The sequence below is a fragment of the Somniosus microcephalus genome, chromosome 13 (genome assembly GCF_052327205.1).
Source record: "Somniosus microcephalus isolate GS21.2 chromosome 13, FLI_Smic_1.0, whole genome shotgun sequence".
NCBI lineage: Eukaryota > Metazoa > Chordata > Chondrichthyes > Squaliformes > Somniosidae > Somniosus > Somniosus microcephalus.
Window position 1 is genome coordinate 166938242 of NC_140999.1, and position 15552 is coordinate 166953793.

General features: G+C 42.3%; 1 protein-coding gene across 1 annotated transcript in view; it reads right to left on the reverse strand.

Annotated features, from left to right (window-relative positions):
- Nucleotides 1-11442, reverse strand: part of mtcl2 (microtubule crosslinking factor 2) — an 87700-nt gene extending 76258 nt beyond the window's left edge. Inside the window, exons 1-2 of the mRNA XM_086005545.1 lie at nucleotides 10227-11442; nucleotides 1104-1328 (exon numbers count right to left, since the gene is read on the reverse strand). Coding sequence (XP_085861671.1) covers nucleotides 1104-1328; nucleotides 10227-11015 — 1014 coding nt within the window. The 5' untranslated portion in view covers nucleotides 11016-11442. The remainder of the gene's footprint in view (nucleotides 1-1103; nucleotides 1329-10226) is intronic.
- Nucleotides 11443-15552: the final 4110 nt, after the last annotated feature.

Sequence of the window (15552 nt, forward strand, 5' to 3'; positions counted from 1 at the left end):
CCAAATTAAAGCTGGCAAGATTCAGTGAACACTACAGAGCGGACGGTAATGAAATTCATATACCTGTCACTCCATGTTCAATCTTAAATATTTTTTTGGCTCTTCAAATCTCACTTCCACTCTTCGCAGTGTGAATGTGCAAACAAGAAGCACCAGATGTACAATAACATATGAATAAACTTTAGAGTGGAACCATTTTCTTCCCCCATTGGCTTTTTCACATTTAAGGTCAAATTTCATGGTACTTATTGTTATGGTACAATTCAAAGTATCTGGGTGCCTACTGATCATCCATTGAGAGCTCAAACCCGCAGCTGTCTAATGACCAACTAGTGGCTACCCTCCTTGGATATCAGCATTTTCAATTGTGAACTAAAATATTAAAGAACTGGGCATGCATAATTGCTTGCAATGCTTTTTATGCTGTTGTACCATCTTGGTGGCTGGAGAAAGTACTTCGATGCCAGTGAGCACAAAACATCACAGGCTTGAACAAGTGGGCTGAGACGTTAAGACAGCCTGTGGTCACTGCCTTCCAAGGTGCCCATAAAAAGCTGGTTTTTTGACCTGGGTCTTAGACCCTCTGGGGCAACAGTTCCACTTTTATGTGACAGAGCTGCTACTAAAGTGGAGGCCACCATCAGCAACAGTGCTACAGAATAAACATGATGCCGATTTTTCATTTTAATTTCAATTCATGTCAAAGTTTGGTTTCCAGGCAACTGGTTTCCAAGAGGAAAGCACACCGGACAGCTGCTAAAAAAAAGTGAAACCTATTCTCATTGAGTTAATCATATCAACATTTTTGAAAGGTTTAAACACTTCATTGCACAATGTTATCATTCACACCCAGTAAATAGTCCTGTGAACTTACTTATCACAATGCAACTTCCTGACCAAACTCATTCAACCATTTTTCTGTCAACAAACATTGGACAGGAAGACATTAGATAGATGCATTACTACACGATAAGATATGACACTTAAAACACGCAAATAAAACTTACAGAAAGTTGTAGTAAGGTACTGTAGAGTTGCCAGTCCCTTTAATATAGTCCAAGAATATTCAGGGAAAAATGTTTACCAAAACTATATATATATACCTTCACATCTTGCTCTAAACTTCGGATTAGTTCTCCATCAACGTGGCCTGTCTGAGCTACTCTTAGGCTTCTTCGTTCAGTCTTTCGCAGTCGGTACTGAAGGATCCGGCAAGTTTTGTTTGCTCTGTCTAGCTCTTGACGAAGATCCTGCAGCTGGTAAACATCTTCTTCCAAATAGATGTCCCTCATTTCCAGCATTTCAGCTCGAAGCTCCTCAATTTCATCCTAACATCAGGAAATATTAGCAAATGTCATTCATTTTTCGCACCAGTTTTTTTAAATTTTTTTAAAAGCAGCAGGGCAGCAAATGAAAAGTAAGTAAATAAATTCCGAGACACTCCACATAACGACGAGTCTCCCCTGAATGCTATTGCAGTATAATATTATTTTTACATCTGTTGTGAATTTCATTGTTCAAGTGAGGTATAATCAGTATTTCTGATGAATGAAACAAAACAAATCTTACAAATAAAACATTCAGTGTATGGAATTATGAATGGAAATGAAACATCCAAACAACATTAAATGTACTAGCACTTAAATAAATGATCCTTCTTAATTGCTTACATTGTTATTATAGTGTTTTAACAGTTGAATTTGCATAGTACAATTGTAAAGAAAGGGATACCCCAATACATTCAGAAGTAATTACAGCATTTTGTAATTATCATTTGAGATTTTAAGTGCAAGCTTTAATAAAGTTTTACTCATTTTGACATTAAAAAAATTAACTTCAGAACTCAAGGCCCCGTCACTTATTTGCAAGATTCACAGTTGGGTAAACAGCTATGAGGAGGATAGATCAGGAGCTTATGAGGTATCATTCATCATGCATCAAGCTCCCTTCCCCATCATTCCATAGTTTTCTCCTCCGTGATAGATCACTCAATAAACAAGCACACACACCGCTAACAGTGCAAACAAAAAGCACGGGCAGATAATCTACAGTGTGCTGGAGCTGGTGTAATACCTGTTTCAGAATGGACTAACTGAATATGTGTCATTCTGGAAATGCAACAATACATAAAATGAACGTTTGCTTTTGGCAAGCATTTAGAACAGTTAAACCACTGATTGCACTTGCCAATTTTCTCTGTGCTGGATGGAAAGATAAATAGCAATGATAACCAGTTTTAATAAAGCAGGTGAATAACCATGATAAGGTTGTAGCTGCCTGAATCTCAATTAAATGATTTTGCAGGGTGTGTCTTTTATGAAGTGTTATTAATGCACTGATTAACAAGCATCACGCAAGTGTGAGCATTACATGCACAAAGTCCCACTGAGAAATGCGCCTGCATGAGAATGGACGTCACTGCCTCCTGTGATTGTCCCAGCTGTAGTCAGAAAGCAATTCAGCATGCTTTTTATTTTATAACGACGAAATAGAATTTATTAGAAAACATTATTTTCAGCCAAATCAGTAATTATTTTAAAAGCTGTAATCATAATCTAACTACAGCTGCAACACAAGGGTGTTTGTGAGTTTTACTGTTTTTGAAATGAATTCTGAAGAGAACAGTGAAGTGTTATGCACTGAATTCCTCCAAATGACAGGAATTCAGTGTTACGCATTATGCAAACAGTCCTGAAGTGTAGATTTTCCAGCTGCTTGGTGATGCCAGCTGTACATACATTTAGGCGTTGTGTTGGAGCAGACGGGATATAAATGACCACGGGGGAAGGATCAAATGACTCGTCCATGTCACTTTCTGTGGGTGCAAGGTGGGATTTCAATGATGAGTGCGGGGTTAATTGAGGAGGGCTGTCCCACACTAAGCTGTAAGTTTGGCAAAGATAGATTTCATATGATTAGTAGGTGAAGGCTGCATTTAGGTTTTATCCTTCAGTTTTAGACAAATTAAACAGCCCTGCGCCTTTAAATTGTGCATGAATGCTAGAATTAAATTTCAGATGAGAAAAAAAGTCTACTTCACAAACATGCTTTAAAATAGTCATTTGCATCTTTTTTTGAAGTATTGCACCCTTCTGAGTTGTACATTAAATTGACATAAGCTCATCATCCTGGATTTTATTTTGTTCTCAGGATGTGGGAAATGCTGACAAACTGCATTTATTGCTCATCCCTAATTCCCCCGAGAAGGTGGTAGTGGGCCTTCGCCTTGACAGCGAGTGTCAGCCAGTGGCTCAGTTGGGAGCACCCTCATCACGGAGTCAGAAGGTTGTGGGTTCAAGTCCCACTCCAGAGACTTGAGCACATAAAGCTAGGCTGATACTCCAGGGCAGTACTGAGGGAGCGCTGCACTGTCGGAGGTGCTGTCTTTCAGATGGGACCTTAAACCGAGGTCCCGTCTGCCCTCTCAGGTGGACGTAAAAGATCCCGTGGCACTATTTCGAAGGGGGGCAGGGGAGTTATCCCCGGTGCCCGGCCAATATTTATCCCTCAAGCAACGTAACAAAAACAGATTATCTGATTACTGTTTGTGGGAGCTTGCTGTGTACAATTGGCTGCCGCGTTTCCTATATTGCAACAGTGACTACACCTCAAAAAGTACTTCATTGACTGTAAAGCTCTTTGGGACGTCCGGTGGTCATGAAAGACGCTATACAAATGCAAGTCTTTCTTTTCTTTCTTTGACCACTGCAGCCCTTGCAGTAATGGAGTTCCCACAATGGTGACAATGAAGGAACAGCAATACATGTCTTAAGTCAGGATGTTGTGTGACTTCGACATAATCGGCCGGATTGTTGGAAGTGTGAGCTGATAACGCGCAGTGAGGGCAACAGGGCATCTGGGACCCCGGTGAACAATGGGACAAACAGTCTATGGGGGTGAAATTGGGTGCCTTTGTGCCCGGGGGTGCTAACGGGCCTCAAATGGCTTTGCGACCGGGCGTGGTGCTGACATCGACTCCCGCCATATTTCGGTAGGAGCTTTGCGGCGGCGCTCTGGCGTTGCGTCCCGATCTCCTTCGCCCGGAGATCGTGACGTCATCGCCGTGCGCATTGTCCCAGTAGCGTCCAGGACCCGAAATGGACTTCCGCCCCCTGCAGCAGCGCCAGTCAAAAACACCGCCAGCTGCTGGAGGCAAGCATCGGGCGGCCGGCCGCTTCGGGGCGATGATTAAAGGCGAGGTGGCCGAGGCAAGTGGAAAAAAACTTACCTTTCTTGTTCTAGTTTTTTTCACGGGTTCCTGCCCGCGATCAATCAGCCCGGCACTCTGCGCAGGCGTCATTCAGATGCCATTAATTTTCAGCAAAATCTGGCCCAATGTGATCTAGCCCAACGAGTGGAAAATCTAGCCCAATGTTTCCACTAATTTGCATGTATCTCATGCTATGGATAATAAATAATTTTACTGTTTTGATTTAGGATTTAACCCCCAATGAGTCAACAATGCTAAAGATAGTCCCACCAAATTTAAACAGGACAAACCAGCAAGCAAGAAATATAAACACAAATAGAATGGAGAAGCCTAAATTTTGTGGGCTGGAATGCCAGCACCTAAGGACCATATCATCTTGGATAGAGAACTGGTTGGCAGACTGGAAGCAAAGAGTTGGAATAAACGGGTCTTTTTCCGAGTGGCAGGCGGTGACTAGTGGGGTACCACAGGGATCGGTGCTAGGACCCCAGCTATTCACAATATATATAAATGATCTAGACGAGGGAACTACAGTAGATGTAATATCTCCAAGTTTGCAGATGACACAAAGCTGGGTGGGCGTGTGTGCTGTGAGGAGGATGCAGAGAAACTCCAGTATGATTTGGACAGGTCGGATGTGGGTAAATGCAAGGTTAGCCACTTCGGTGGCAAAAACAGGAAGACAGATTATTATCTGAACAGCAATAGATTGGGAAAAGGGGAAGTGCAACGAGACCTGGGTGTCCTTGAGCACCAGTCGCTGAAGGTAAGCATGCAGGTGCAGCAGGCGGTTAAGGCGGCAAATGGTATGTTGGCCTTCACAACGAGAGGATTCGAGTACAGGAACAAGGATGTCTTGCTGCAGTTGTACAGGGCCTTGGTGAGACCACACCTGGAGTACTGTGTGCAGTTTTGGTCACCTTATCTGAGGAAGGATGTTCTTGCCAGGGAGAGAGTGCAGTGAAGATTCACCAGACTGATACCTGGGATGGCAGGGATGACGTATGAGGAGAGATTGGGTCGATTAGGCTTATATTCGCTAGAGTTTAGAAGAATGAAAGGGGATCTCATTGAAACTTATAAAATTCTAACAGGACTGGACAGACTAGATGCAGGAAGGATGTTCCCGATGGCGGGGGAGTCCAGAACCAGGGGTCACAGTCCAAGGATAAGGGGTAAGCCATTTAGGACTGAGATGAGGAGGAATTTCTTCACCCAGAGAGTGGTGAACCTGTGGAATTCTCTGCCACACAAGGCAGTTGAGGCCAATTCATTAAATATATTCAAGAAGGAGTTAGATATATTTCTTAAGGCTAAAGGGATCAAGGGATATGGGGAGAAAGCAGGGACAGGGTACTGAATTTGGAAGATCAGCCATGATCTCATTAAATGGCGGAACAGGCTCGAGGGGCCAAATGGCCTACTCCTGCTCCTATCTTCTGTGTTTGGCAATAGATTGGGAGAAGGGGAAGTGCAAAGAGACCTGGGGGTCCTTGTGCACCAGTCGCTGAAGGTAAGCATGCAGGTGCAGCAGGCGGTTAAATGGTATGTTGGCCTTCGTAGCAAGAGGGTTCGAGTACAGGAACAAGGATGTCTTGCTACAGTTGTACAGGGCCTTGGTGAGACCGCACCTTGAGTATTGTGTGCAGTTTTGGTCGCCTTACCTGAGGAAGGACGTTCTTGCCATGGAGGGAGTGCAGCGAAGATTCACCAGGCTGATACCTGGGATGGCAGGAATGACGTATGAGGAGAGATTGTGTCAATTGGGCTTATAATCACTGGAGTTTAGAAGATTGAGAGGGGATCTCATCGAAACCTATAAAATTCTGTCAGGTCTGGACAGACTAGATGCAGGAAGGATGTTTCTGATGGCCGGGGAGTCCAGAACCAGGGGTCATAGTCTAAGGATAAGGGGTAAGCCATTTAGGACTGAAATGAGGAGGAATTTCTTCACCCAGAGAGTGGTGAACCTGTGGAATTCTCTGCCACAGAGGGCGGTGGAGGCCAGTTCATTAAATATATTCAAGAAAGAGTTGGATATATTTCTTGAGGCTAAAGGGATCAAGGGATATGGGGAAAAGGCAGGGACAGGGTATTGAATTGGATGATCAGCCATGATCACATTGAATGGCGGAGCAGGCTCGAAGGGCCGAATGGCCTACTCCTGCTCCTATCTTCTATGTTTCTATGTTTCTATATAACACCTCAAGACCTTTGAGGTACTAATTTGGGGAGCTGGAACTACTTTCTTACCAGTCCCATAGCTAAACAGCTCACCTTGATTCCCCCCAGCTCCTTAACTATAATAGATGGATCTACCTTTGCCTCAAATTCAATACTGAAATAAGCTATGTCATATAACTGCTTCAAATTTTAGCTCCATAACTTGATTAAAAAAAAGTTAATTTGAAAAAATACCATCAGTTGCTATATAGAAATAAAAAATGCTTGCTTATCACTCCAAATTTTGTGCAGCAAGCCTTAAGGGCAGTACTGCAGATTTACGATGTGTTAAATGAAGTTCAAGTGGTAATCTCAAATATCTTTTCTGTGCAGCAGACAACTGGGAATGTTAATAGATGTTGTATATGCTTACATATAAAAGAAAGAAATATGCATATAGATTCTCTGTTCTATTTTGGCTAAAAAAGGTGTAATATATACATTCAGCACTTAATCCTTATTATGGCAGGCAGTTAGCTGTGGAGACACGTGCAAGGCAGCTCGTACGAAATGAAAATGATTTACTCCATTAAAAATATGAAGCATCAAAAAGTAATATTTTTCTCAAACAGGATAAAATAGAATGCAACAGCCAACAGTGAAAACTGGTTTGTATTGATGGAGCTGATCACAGCAAATCAGACTCAGTTCTGTAAAACAGAAATCATATTTTGAGGCTGTACGTTTTTTAATCTCGCCAATCGCCTCTTGAAGTCACTGATTCCTCTCTCTAACCTTAGGACAGAGACACCAATTGTACAGGCTCAACTGAGATCAACTAATTAAGCAAATGAGAGATCAGAAATTGAATCTAGGATGCGCTGGTCTATATCGATCAGCTGCTCATTGGATAATACCACTCAGCCGTCACTGAAGCTGCTAACGCTGGGCTTCTATATTCCTCAGTTTCTTTCTGTAGAATTAACTTTTTTGTCTTGAGTAAAAATGTTTTTCAATTTAAAAGTTGCGCCGTGTGATATTAGTAACAAACACAATTAATTTTGTTAAAATGTCAAATGAATTTTATCTGACTGCGCTGATATATTCGTTACTAATGTTGCATATTATCATTTCAATCTCACATCCGTGGCTTTCTGAACACTTTGCCCATGTTGATCTATCATGCTGGTGTTTTCTGATTTTGTGGTAACAGTTAATATTAAAAACTTAGATTTAAAGTTGTAGGGCCTATATGGTCCTTCCTTCCACTGAAAACAAAGTCATTCATCCTGATGTTATATTATTTGTGATACATCTATCCTATTTTTGGCACTGTTACATTATTTTATTATTATTTTCTGACAGTGACATGTAGTTCTTGTGCTTGGGCACTTTGAAGGAAAGTAGATTGTTCAGATTGGCAAATAGCTCGGTTAAACTCTTTAAAACAGCTAAATGGTGCATACAAGACAAGATCTGCTGCACCACCTAATATTTTTTGAGCAGGGAGCAAATAATCAGGGAAGGATTCTTGTCCATAATATGAAAGAGGTTGTTAAAGGAATTTTAACATTTTTAAACAAGCAATGCTGTTTTAAGAATACTGCCTCTCCCATTGTGTTGTTTGCAATAGGTTGTATGACCAAGCTTTTGGTCACCTGCCCTAATTTATCCTTATGTGGCTCGGTGTCAAATTTTTTTGTCTTAAAATACTCCTGTGCAGCGCCTTGGGATGTTTTACTACATTAAAAGGTGCTATATAAATACAAGTTGTTGCTGTTGTTGATATATAGTTGTAAAAAAGAACAGGACTGTTACACAAAGTAACATGTACAGTGTATTATTCTGCTTAGGTAGAGCGCTGTCCCTTTAATTGTTAAGTAAACATAAGGCAGCCAATCTGGGGATTATTGTTGTTGGGTCAGGGAATTTTTAGATTAGAATCTACTTGCCGGTTTCCGACTGTAGCTCAAAAATATAACATTTCCCGATTGTATTGTATCTGTAACAAGGTGCAACATTGGACTGTGTTGTACTTTTTAAAGATATTTTGCACTGTTAAAGGAGGACCAGTACGTATAATGCATATTTTGCTGCTTAATTGTAGGTGTGTCCCCCTTTAAGGCAACAAAGTTCAATCAATGTAAAATAAAAACTGGGCGAGTCAATTAAGTGGCTGTAGGCATTGTGCCTTTGGTATTTTGTTTCTGGTAAGTCATTCCAAAAGACTACCTTTCGTTTTGTTATACTCCCCAAATGTGACACAAAAATTCTCACTGCACAATGTGTGACATCTGAAGTGTGACAACAACTTGCACTTAACGTAGTAAAATGTCCCAAGGCTCTTCACAGGAGCGTAATCAAACAAAATGTTGACATTGAGCCACATAAGGAGATATTAGGACAGGAGACCAAAAGCTTGGTCAAAGAGGTAGGTTTTAGGAGCATCTTAAAAGGAGGAATGAGAAGGTAGGCAGGTGGAGAGGTTTAGGGAGGGAATTCCAGAACTTGGAGCCTAGACAGCTGAAGGCACGGCCACCAATGGTGGGGCGAAGTAAATCGGGGATGCACAAGAGGCCAGAATGGGAGGAATACAGAGTTCTCAGAGGGTTGCAGGGCTGAAGGAAGTTACAGAGCTAGGGAGGGGCGAGCTCATGAGAGATTTGAACTCAATGATAAGAATTTTAAATTTGAGGTGTTGCTGGATCGGGCGGCAATGTAGTGTCAGTGAGCACAGGGGTGATGGGTGAATGGGACTTGGTGCGAGTTAGGATACGGGCAGCAGAGTTTTGGATGAGCTCACGTTTACGGCGGGTGGAAGATGGGAGAGCATTGGAATAGTCGAGTCTGGGAGGTAACAAAAGCATGAATAAGGATTTCAGCAGCAAACCAAAGAGGAAGTGTGCACATAAAGTTTTGTATTATATGTACATCAATGGAATACCAATAGAAATTTCTCTCAGCTTACATAGCGCCCATGGGTAGTCACTTCGCTTTGCCACTATGATGATTACATTGCAAGGATGTCAATACATATCGCTCAAATATTAATATTGTCAGAAAATGTATTGTACTAAAATTTGCTATTCATGACATATACAGAATTGAGCCCATTTTCCCATCTCCTGAAAGAAACTGCAGAATTAAGACAAGCATCTGCAAAAATCTAGAAAGTATATAACCAAGTATTGCGTAACTCAAATCCTTCAGGCTCTATTGAGAAATATGGAGTGCTTATTCAGCATCCACTAAAGCACTCCATATTTCTCAATAGTGTCTGAAGGATTTGAGTTACGCAATACTTGGTTATATTCTTTTTGGATTTTTGCAGATGCTGGTCTTAAGTTAGATATATTATAATTCAAGAATATTAAGAGATAACAACATCCACAACTCTTAATATTCTTGAAGCATAATCTATCTTATTGGCTTCCACCAACGAAAACATCTCTACAGCTGCAATAAGACCATATACACTATTATGGCAGCTTGCAGTGCCAGTTTATGTCGCTCTGCCAACAGCAAAATCCACTGATCGCATGTTTGGATCTGGACAATCCTGAGGTTCTAACTGCACTTCTGTCTGTACAAGTAGGATTAAACCCCGAATGGGGGAGACAGCTGGTAACACAAGCCATACCTCAACCATACGGTGCACCTGAAAGGTAGCTAAAGCACCCAGTAAAACCAATACAGTGCATTCGATAGGCTGCAATTCCGTTCATTTCTGAATTCCCACCCAATTGAGCCAGATTCACAAAAATGTGGATGGAAGCAACAGAAACAAAGCTGATCACATCCCCCTGCCACCCCCACCCAAATAAAAAGAATGAATGAAAGTGGCCTCGCCTACCTTCAGATAATCGTTCTCTGACCGAAGCTCATCGATTTCTTTTAAGAATTCCTCCTGGATGCTGTCAACGAATTCTTCGCTGAAATCGGAAAAGGCCAGCGAGTTGCTGACGTGAAGCCGGCTATCCAGCGACGGTGACTTGGCGCCGAAGGGCCCGGCGTCCGACTGGCCACTGGCCGAAGCCAGCGAGCCGTCTTCCGCCGGCCAGGTCGGGTCGTCCAGGGTGTCGGCGGGCGGGAGCTGAGGCCCGTCCTGGGGCTGAGGCGAGCGGCCGGCCTCGCCGTCCCGGGGCTCCGACTCGCTGTCGCTGGTGTCGGCGGACAGCAGCCGGTTGTCCTCGGAGAGCGGCTCGGACGGGCAGTCGGACAGCTCGGAGCTGCTGTCGGTGGCGGGCGAGAGTTTGCCCGGGGCGCACCGGCCTCCTTCGCCTCGCTGGCTCTTCCTTTTCCCGGGACCGTTGCCTCCTCCTCCTCCTCCACCGCCGTGGTTGAGCTTCTTGGACCGGGAGTCCCCTTTGGTCGCCCGGGGAGAAGAAGCCGAGGCGGCCGTTGATTTGCCGGCCGGCATTTTACTCAGCTTGAGGTCCTTGAGAGCCGGGCTGTGCCGGGAGAGCCGGCACGGAGCGAGCCCCTGCTTGGAGCCCGGGTTACATTTGGATTTCGCCACCGACCAGCCCCGGGTCGCCTTGGGTCTGGCTGGAGACGGGGCTCGGTGGAGCTTCTTCTTCTCCACTTGCTGCTGCTGCTGGTGTTGGTGGAGAATCTCCGGAGCTCCGTTTACCGCCTCCATCCCTCACCCATCTACTCCTCGATGACACGGATTTTTTTTTTGTTCGCAAAAATCCTTGTGTGGTGTGTGTGTGAGTGAGAGAGAGAGAGAGTCCCGGGATTCATCCCATCGCCGCCGAGTCCCGGGCTGGACGCTCATCCATTCGAGACAATTGCAATGATCGAGCAGAATACAAACACGCCTGGTCCCTGACGCCTCGGTTTTATGATGTATTTAATACGTGTATATATATTTTGTTGTTGTTGAATAATCTCTCTCTCTCTGTTTTCACTTGAGACACGCTGCCTGTTTAATGCGCCACTCTGCTCCAGGGAAATAGCACAAGCCTCCTCCGCCCAAGCTCCTGATCCAGTGACGCATGATAGCCACCCGGAGCCAACTTGCTCCCCCCTTGCATCAAACGTCCTTCGGTGGAATTGCTGCTGAAAAGCCTCAGTTCAAAACACACAACAACCCACTGTGGTGGACTGCTGGGTTTCACAATAATCTTCGTTTTATCTTCATTTATTCCATACAGTCATCTCTTTGTATCTCTTAATATTATATATGCAACAGTACACTATAAAAAAAACAAATTATTGCAAATCTGGAATAACAACAGAAAATGTGGCGGAAAAGAGAAAAACAGGTTAAGGTTGGAGGATGTTTCGTCAGAACCTTTGCACATTAATCCGTTGCTTTTGTTTTCCCAAATTCGTGGGCTGTGAATTCTCAACCTTTTCTGTTTTTAGTTTCTCGCCCAATAGTGCTTTTAAAATCAGAATTAAAGCCAGTCAGACAGACACCTATATTACAATAAATAAACGTCTTTTAATTTTTTTTAGAATGAAACGAGATGCACACCTAAACAAGTTGCATCCTTACTTCACAATCCTTATTTCACAATAAATGAGTATTTCTGAAAATAAAAGAAATTCAATGGATTTGGTCCCCAGTTTTCCCCCCTCCCATAAACAGTGTCTTATGCTGCACTATGGTTCCAGAGGCAACAGCAGCTCCCTGACACCTTGGCCATTTTTTATGTGCCTCTTTTGTCTTGGCCAATAGAGAGGCAACTTACGGGGCCCCAATGCCACCAGACCAAAAAAATCACTATCATATTAGTAAGTACCTCCCTCAAGAGGACAGCACCACTAATGCAGGCGGCCCAGTCAAACTAAAATGAATACATAAGTGTTAAAACAAGATCTGGTTATCTATGTTGACAAAGCATGGTAGGTCCAGCGATTCCCACTGGTTGTGGAAAGCTTCAAGTGAACCAACGGACACCCTGTGATTCTGTTCCAAGCTCAACCGTGCATGCACAGGCCTCGGACGAGTGGCAAGCAGTAAGAGCAATTTTAATAAATTAAAAACAGAAATAGACAGTTTCCTAGAAGTAAAGGGAATTAAGGGTTACGGGGAGCGGGCAGGAATTTGGACATGAGTCTAGGTTCGGATCGGTCATGGCCCTGTGGGTAGCGGAGCGGGCCCAGGGGCCGTGTAGCCTGATCCTGCTCCTATTTCGTGTGTCTAATTCTGTTAGATTCAGGAGATGGTTCTGTGATAGTAGATTGGTGGTTAGGATCAGATCAGCCATGATCTTATTGAATGGCGGAGCAGGCTCGAGGAGCCGATTGGCCTACTCCTGCTCCTATTTCTTATGTTCTTATGTTCTTATCCCGCGGATTCTACGCATCCTGGACCTGTGGCTATTTTTTGATGTGTAAGCCTAGATAATATGAACAAGTGACTTAACCGAGAGGAGGGTGACACATTACAGTCAAAGCTCATCCTGTGTTCACCCAAGGTTCAAGCATTCTGATTTTCAGTGCTTAACTGACAGGTCGGTTCTTGTTTTTTTTTACATTTTATAGGTTATTTATTTTATTGTAGCGGTTCGTGTGGATTGCCACTAAATAAGAGAGTTTGACTTCGACGAACTATTAACAAGTTGTTTATTTACAGGAACAGACTAATTACATCAGGTAAGATGGCAGGTAAGATGGCTGACTAGGAGCACCGTGGTATAGGTCTTGTCCCAGCGGTGACTCCACGAGGACTAACTAGAAGTTTCCCAGCTCAACTGCCAGCAGGTTCCGGGCTCAACTGCCAGCAGGTTCCGAGCTCTACTGTTGGAAGGTTCCGAGCTCTGATGTCATGACGTCCGAGTACAGGAGAGAAGCCTGAGTATAGTAACAGACACATACAGTAAGGTAAGTTAAAGGGAATTATGTATCTCAATGTAAGGGACAACCGGTGGTACCGCCACATAATAACATTTATAACAGACATTGTTCCAACTTTAAAATGTGACCACCAGATATTTTCCAAATTGCCTGGTAGTTAGTGTAATGATGTGCTGCTGTTACATAGAATTATAGGATATGGGTTCATACCAGAGATTTTCCACACATGGAGATCCTGATCTAGTATACCATTAGGGAAGAATGTAAAGAAAACAGAGCTGAATCTATTTTTGCATACCTTCTGATGACAGTGTTTCTCAAGCATCTCCCAGTAAGTGTTTGAGGTGACTTTAGATTGATTTAGTCATTGATCATCTTTCCTTGTCTGTGGAAAAGCATCTCTTGAAAGATTTACCCCACCTCTAAAGTGAGATCAGTAATTCATTGTGCGCTGAAGATACGTTATATCACTGGGTGATCTACCACATTTTCGCCAAAGGCTTCCATTTAAAGAAATTACCCTTTGCCATAACAGTTAATGTAGGTGCAACATATTTACATTGAGGAATATGTCTACCTTTTGTCATAGTTTAATTGAATAATGTTACGTGCTTAATAAAGTGAATGGTGTACAGTTATTTTGTCCTTTTCAACATTGGACAGTACTGTATATCGCTCTGTGGTAAACTGAATCTAATGCCTTACAGTGAAGGGATAATTACTAGTCCTAGCCGGGCTACCCCAGATCAGGCGTGTTCACCTTCAACTAAAGTTAGAGTTAGCCGAATCCTAGAAGACGCTTAATTGGGTCTAAAGGTCCAGACTATCTCTCCCTAAAGGAAAGGAATGACCTGAAGATGTTACCGTCCTCCAGATAGCACTTTTAGTAAGTTTAACTAGACTGTAACCTCTGGATATTATGAGGGTCCGGAAAACTCCCCCAGAATTCTGCAACTCCTCACCAAAGAGTGTACAGAGATTGAGTTCACGAGTTTGATACAGAAGTACTATGTGAGACAATTCTAAAAAAATATAGATTTATTAAAGAACCAACATGAAGTTAACAGCTGGTGATTCAACATTAACAGTTCAAAATACAAATCTTTACAATTCTTATCATCAGAGATCCTTATTCTCAAATCTTAACTTCATTACATTTTTACATTTCTTATTTAGTCTTAATCCAGGATATCCACCAAAATCAAATACCTTTGATTACCTGAGACTCAAAGAGTTGTAGGCTTACAGGGCCTCTCTCTGAAGCTGAGAATCGTTTTGCCCCTTCCAGCGAATTCTGTCTTCCTATTTGAAAGTTCTATATTTTATACTCTTTTTTTCAGTGGTATATCCTTTGACGTTTTCTGCTGATGTAAGCTAATTATCTCTAGTCATTTTTTTGTTGACTTCTTTCTATTCTTACTGTCAGTTCAGCTGTTAGCTTGCAGAATTATGTCTGCTGTGTAGGTGTCTCAAGCTTATCATAAAAACAATGTGACAGCAGTGGTTCTATTTGATGTCATTTTTACGAAGGTCTCCTGTTCAGTTCTTAAAGTCACCTCAGCTGGTTGTAAGCAGACTTTGTGTCTCCTAGGTGTTCCAAGTTCAATACAAAAACAATGTGATTGCTTGGTGCATCTATTGATGTCATATTTATGAAAGTCTTCTGTTTGTATCTTTTTACAACATGTAAATTAAAAACACTTCAACCGGATGCACCTTTGTCCCCCTAGCCACCTCAGTTGGTTGTATTAAGAATTATGTCTCCTGTCTTTCATTTGATGTCATATGACATTCTTTAATGTTGTGTTTCTGTTTCCCAAAGTGTTGGTTTATGACACCTTAACATTATACCATTGTGCTCTTTCATGTGCCTGTTTACAAAGTGTTGGTTTAAAACAATTTAACTGGGTATGGTATTGTGTTCTTCCCAAAGCTCAGACTTTCTGGAAGCTCCAACCTTCTAGCTTCAATAGGGCTATAGTTTCAGTGTCAACAACTGATCTTACCTCAAAAGCCTATATGCTGTTTACAGCTTTGTGTTGTTGAGGCTTTTAGATTTTTAAACCCAGTTTGTCATGTTTTAATAAAGTCAGAATTCTGTTCATAGGATGGTGTATTTTTCTGGATAGGTATGGCTCACAACAGCAAATGCTGATATGAAATTACTCATGCAAAATTATGTACCAGACATTAAACAATTGTTTGTAATCAATAATGTATGGAGCCTTCAGAACAATTAATTACTGCCATCTTAATTATGAACTATTCATGAGTTGAATGCCATTACAAACGTGATTTTTTTGTGCCCAAGAGCAAATATAGTGAGATGATACAAACTTCATGTTAAATAAAGTTTCTGTGTTTATTTT